At 30.3% G+C, this 5,438-nt stretch overlaps 1 protein-coding gene across 5 annotated transcripts in view; it reads right to left on the bottom strand.

Annotated features, from left to right (window-relative positions):
* LOC106457304 (double-stranded RNA-binding protein Staufen homolog 2-like) overlaps positions 1–5,438 on the bottom strand; it is a 37,180-nt gene that overhangs the window by 5,895 nt on the left and 25,847 nt on the right. For 4 of the 5 annotated variants that reach the window (XM_013916696.2, XM_022383166.1, XM_013916695.2 and 1 more), the window contains exons 9-11: positions 4,854–4,955; positions 2,682–2,827; positions 1,848–2,158 (exon numbers count right to left, since the gene is read on the bottom strand). In XM_013916696.2, coding sequence (XP_013772150.1) covers positions 1,848–2,158; positions 2,682–2,827; positions 4,854–4,955 — 559 coding nt within the window. The remainder of the gene's footprint in view (positions 1–1,847; positions 2,159–2,681; positions 2,828–4,853; positions 4,956–5,438) is intronic. The other variant, XM_013916697.2, reaches the window with a different exon arrangement.

Below are 5,438 nucleotides of genomic sequence, written 5' to 3'. Positions count from 1 at the left end.
TATTTGATACAGTAACATGAGTGCACATGAGCTGCGTTGTTATAACTTCTGTATTGTTAGCCAGGCACAGTTGAAAAATGAATATAAAAATAATAATATACATATATAAATGTATTGTCTTATGAAATTTAAGCTATTTCGTCTAAACATTTGTGTTTTCGTGTTATAATTTGTGTTCATTCTAGAATGAAAGGTGCATAATTTACTTTTATTTCCTAATTTTTTATGGTGGCTGTGAGATCGGTCAAATTTACCGAACCCATACAGAGATTAATTACTGAAAACAACAGATAAAATATAAAGTTTTTCTTAGTAAACATTTGATAACTATTTGGAAATTATAAACATTTCCATTGTGAAATTTTGAAATTTTCTGATGCATAAAAATATTTTTAATGTTAAAACGAAAATTACTTTGCAAGATAGATTGGCAAGATGTGAAAAGAAAAAAAGCATGAGAGAAACATTGCTTTAATAACCTTAAGACTTAATAAAAAAATTAGATATTTTGCATATGAAAGCATTGTAATGTTTATTGATAAACTGCCAAATTTCATTAACACTTGCTTACTAATTTAAAAGTTATAGCATGAAAACTATAACAAGTGCAAAATGGTTACGAGGTTGGTCCCACAGACCGAGCCCGGGTTGAAACAGGTAAATTGTGATAGTTAGAGGAAATTGATTGCTTTTTGCATGTTATTATTCCATGTTCTTTGGTGCATTATTTAATTAAATAAAAATTATCTTGTGCATTACTACCATTTGTATAAAAAAAGTAGGGTTAAGTGTCATCGACAGTTGATAGTAAAAAAAAAGAAGACACGGGGAAGTACTTTATTTCTTGTTTTTTTATGTTTATATTTTATTTATTATTATAAAAGTAACTAAAATGTAAAAATAGGGATCTCTTTAGTTAAGATTAGATTAGGTAAAATAAATAATATAATAAAAATATTTCATAAGGCACACAAGCGAGCAGCTCGCGGGTAATGTAAATCAATAGCGTAATGTGAGCTGCACATTCCCCAAGCGATTTACAACTTATAATGGTGCAAATAGTAGTTAGACATGATTCAAAGGGCAATAAAACAATAAAATTTAATTACAAATAGATGTGTACTGTTGTGAGTTTAAAGCTACTTAATATAAATGAATGTAGTTTCATGTTACATTTGAAGTCATTATAGAAAAAAAAAAAAGAGGGTAATTTAGATTTCGAATTTTTTTGGTAGTTACAAGGTCGATCAGATTGACCAACCTTGTATAGAGTTAGCAGAAAATATAAAATTTTACCTAAAAACAAACTTGAAATGTATTTAGTAGGTTTAAGAGATTACAAAACTGAAATATGAGGTTTTTGAGATGAAGAAAGGCATTTTTAATCTTAACATGAAAATCACTTTTCACACAGACTATTCAAAACAAATAATTGATATATTCACAAACAAATTTTTTTTCTAGTTTATTAAAAATACTTATGTGAAAGACTTATAATATTTACTGAAAGACTGCCAAATTTCGTGAAGATATACACACTATATTAAAATTTAGTAGTATCATATCTATACACTTTGAACGAGTACAAAGAGGTCTCGTGGTCAGTGAAATTGACCGAGCCCGTATTGAGAGAGTTAACAGTTAAAAAACTAATCTCAGGAGTTGAATTTTATAAAATCTAAAAACAGGTTCACCACTTATTATACAGCAGTGGTTCTCAACCCTTTTTTTTTGGCTAAGGACCCTTTTGTAAACATTTATGGTCAGTCACAACCAGTAAATAGCTTTAGACAAAAACATCTGGCTTACTACACATATAAAATTTTTGAAAATGTATAAACTATTACCTATATTGAAAGTCTTTCTGTTGCCATTTCACACATTTTGATGATCCCATAGTGCTTACACTTAAACTGTCATTACTATTTACGAATAGGTTTGACATGTTACTATTAACATACCCATCACCAGGAGAGATGTTTACATGTTCAGCTTTTACTCCTTCTGTCACTGAATCTAAACCAAGTTCTGCAAGTGAACGCAGTGCACTAAGAGCAGCCTGGTCATGGGAGGTATCAATGGTAGGACCAGAGCCATGACTGACATGGGGAGGATTTGTCGATAGTGATACCAGTGACAAGTATTCCATTTTATTACCCTGTGAATAGATCAGTCCACATATAATATTTCCTCACACTCAATATATTTTCATTAACATGCATAAAAGAAACTGTATTCAACACTTTTATAGAACTACATTCTATGAATAGCTAAAATGAGCTTCTACAAAATCTACACATTTACAAGTATGAAGTTTACTATTAAATTTCTGTAACGTACCTAAAAAAAGATTACTTTTCCCCATATGAAAAATATTTATTAAAATGAAGAGTGTTTATCATTAAAGTAAGCAGTGATGGGTATTCCAGTTTATTACCTGAAAAACATACCCTATCATACCTGCTTCCATTATAAATTTCACCTTGATTGTCTGTTTTTCAGGACATACAACTGAAAAATGACGTGAAGCATAGTGAGACCAAGACCTTGTTATTAACTTTACTTTTTATATACCTAATTCTTTCTTCACTTCCTCTCATACCATTAGATTGAAATAAAAAGATACCTTAGTAATTTTTTTAAAGATAACCACTTGTCAGTGTTAAAGGGGAGATTCTTACCTTAGGAAAGTCTCGGAAATGAACTTGAAACCCTAGAACTTCTGCTAAGTACATAAGCTGCTGTTTTGGTCTTACCGTAGTCTGAGTTTGTGCAGCTGCTGTTTTGGGTCCAGATTTGGAAAGAGCTTCTGCAGTTGGTGAAGCTCCTGAAGAAACAAACAGTTCTAAGTATAAACATAATGTAATAAAATAATTTTTAGTTCCTTACATACTGCCTGTTTATGTTCTGTAGAACTGATGAACCACATTACTTATAAACTTATTAAGGAACTAAAAATTATTTTATTAGATTATAAAAGATCATACTGCCTGTTTTTGTTCTGTAAAACTGATGAACCACATTACTTATAAACTTATATCTTTTATAATCTAATAAAGTAACTTTTAGTTCCTTACATACTGCCTGTTTATGTTCTGTAAAACTGATGAACCACATTACTTATAAACTTGCATCTTTTATAATCTAATAAAATAACTTTTAGTTCCTTACATACTGCCTGTTTTTTGTTAACGTCTAAATACAAAATAAAAACATGCATAAATTTTCACATATTATCAAGAGCATGGGGATTGAAACACTTCTTAGAATACACAGTTTGATTCTTATCAATTATGAAATGTACCAAAACATTCATTTTGCGAGCACATTCCCATTAAACAAACTTATCTGAAATACAAATAATAATAATGTTTATATTGATTTTCTAAACAAAACACTTTTTGTGTAAAGTTTTACCCTTGTTTTTCTCTCTCTTTCACGGTAAGGTATCATGAAAATGCCTGTGGTGAAGAATACTTCAGCAAAAATATCAAACTAACCCTAATTACATAAGAGAGGCATAAAGAGCTAGAATAACTTGAACTACTGTTGCGTTCACAATATCACTTTTGTTTGAAGTTATGCACAAAGCTACACAATGGGCTATCTGTGCTATGCCAACCACGGGTATCGAAACCCGGGTTTCTAGTGTTTTAAGTCTGCAGACATACTGCTGTGCCACTGGGGGGCGAAACATCTACTATCACAAGTACAGAGTTCATAAATTTTTTTTTAATGTTCGTTTTCCTGCCATGCAACAAAACAATAATTGAGCAATAAAACACCCAAGCCACATCTTCATCAGAAGTTACCTTGAGAGGACATGTAGATATGGTGAAATTGATCACAACTTACATCTAAATGTATACTCACACACAGAAAAAAAAAAAAAAACCACTAAAACCACACTTTTCTGGCAGACCTTTGGACATTTGTTACATCCAGTGTTTTCAAGATGTTTTTACATTAAATTGAAATAAATATTGTGGAGAAAAGACGAAAATACTTAAATAAATTGTAAGAATCTTAAAAAAGAAATAATTTTGCAGTTTCCAATTTATTTATTTTTTTAAATTAGAAACTATATCGAAAATGTCCATGCAGAGCTGAAATGCAAATCTAAATACCTTCATGTACGAAGTTTTACTGTAAAGTCTAAATTAACAATTGGAAATTCAAATACTGTTTAAACAATTCCTTACCAAGAAGACCAAACTTAGCCAATAATTTATAACTGTCTTAACTGTTGTGTTGTATACTTTTATCATATTGAAAAACAGTGAAACTGGAAAAAGTAATACATGTAGACATTTTGGTGCAGTGATTTATTCTCTGTTACAAATGTGCACAGAGTTTTAGAGGAACCCTAGGAGCTTGTTGTAAACTAACGCACATGCACACTATGCAACAGTGCTCCACTGTCTGTCTGTCCATATCCCATACAAATATAGTTATTGGTATAAAGCAAGTGTCTTAACTTTTTATGAAAATACAACAGAATAAAAAACAACAATTAACAATTATTGAAAAACTGTTAGCTAATAACTCGAGAGCTACCATTTGTTTGTGTACTACTAAACTATATATTTCAGAACGGTTCTTGTTTGAGAGTTAGAAAGTATTGGTATATAAATAATGATGTGTAATTTTACAGCTGATATTTTTAAAACATCAAGTACTTGAACTTTTATTAAACAACACAGAGTGAAATTGATATCTGGATAGCCTACTATGTAACTTGTCACAGGTGAATCACGGATTTATGTGAAAAGTCTTTCAATTGGTGTTATAAGCCTTGTAAATAAAACCCAATAACAACCCCAGCATTTACAAAATTAAGTGAGCATCCTCACCACAATCAAGTAGTTCTTTGGCAATAGCTGATGTTTTCTGAATAGTCATTTTGTTCACAACTTCTTGATGTTGTAATGGTCCACCAGGTGCTCTATTCAGGCCTATGATGAAAATTTATCATTCAAAAGGTATGTCATCATAGGTACAAACAACATCACGAGACTATGAAAAGCAACTAAATTTAGCATCAAAGTCGTCATTTAACATAGTTTGGGGACAGAAAGGATAACAGGTTCTGGAAAAAAATGTTAATTACCAATCGACACACTGGAAAAAATTTGCAAATAATTTATTAACAACAAAACTTACATGTAATAAAACTTGTAAATATTCAAAACTTCTACAAAAGTTTTAATATTTCAAATAAACCAACTTAGCTGAAAGATTGAATTTGGCATTATAGAAAAAAAAAGTTTTTTACCAGACTATATTTGGTTAACCATCAATGGAAAAAGCAGTTTTTAACTGACTATAATTGGTTAACAATCAATGGAAAAAGCAATTTTAACTGACTATATTTGGTTAACCATCAATGGAAAAAATTTTTTAACTGACTATTTGGTTAACCATCAATGGAAAAAACA

Source organism: Limulus polyphemus, unplaced genomic scaffold (genome assembly GCF_000517525.1).
Source record: "Limulus polyphemus unplaced genomic scaffold, Limulus_polyphemus-2.1.2 Scaffold314, whole genome shotgun sequence".
Classification (NCBI taxonomy): Eukaryota; Metazoa; Arthropoda; class Merostomata; order Xiphosura; family Limulidae; genus Limulus; species Limulus polyphemus.
Note: the sequence above shows the minus strand (reverse complement) of the source record. Positions and strands in the feature narration are given on the sequence as shown.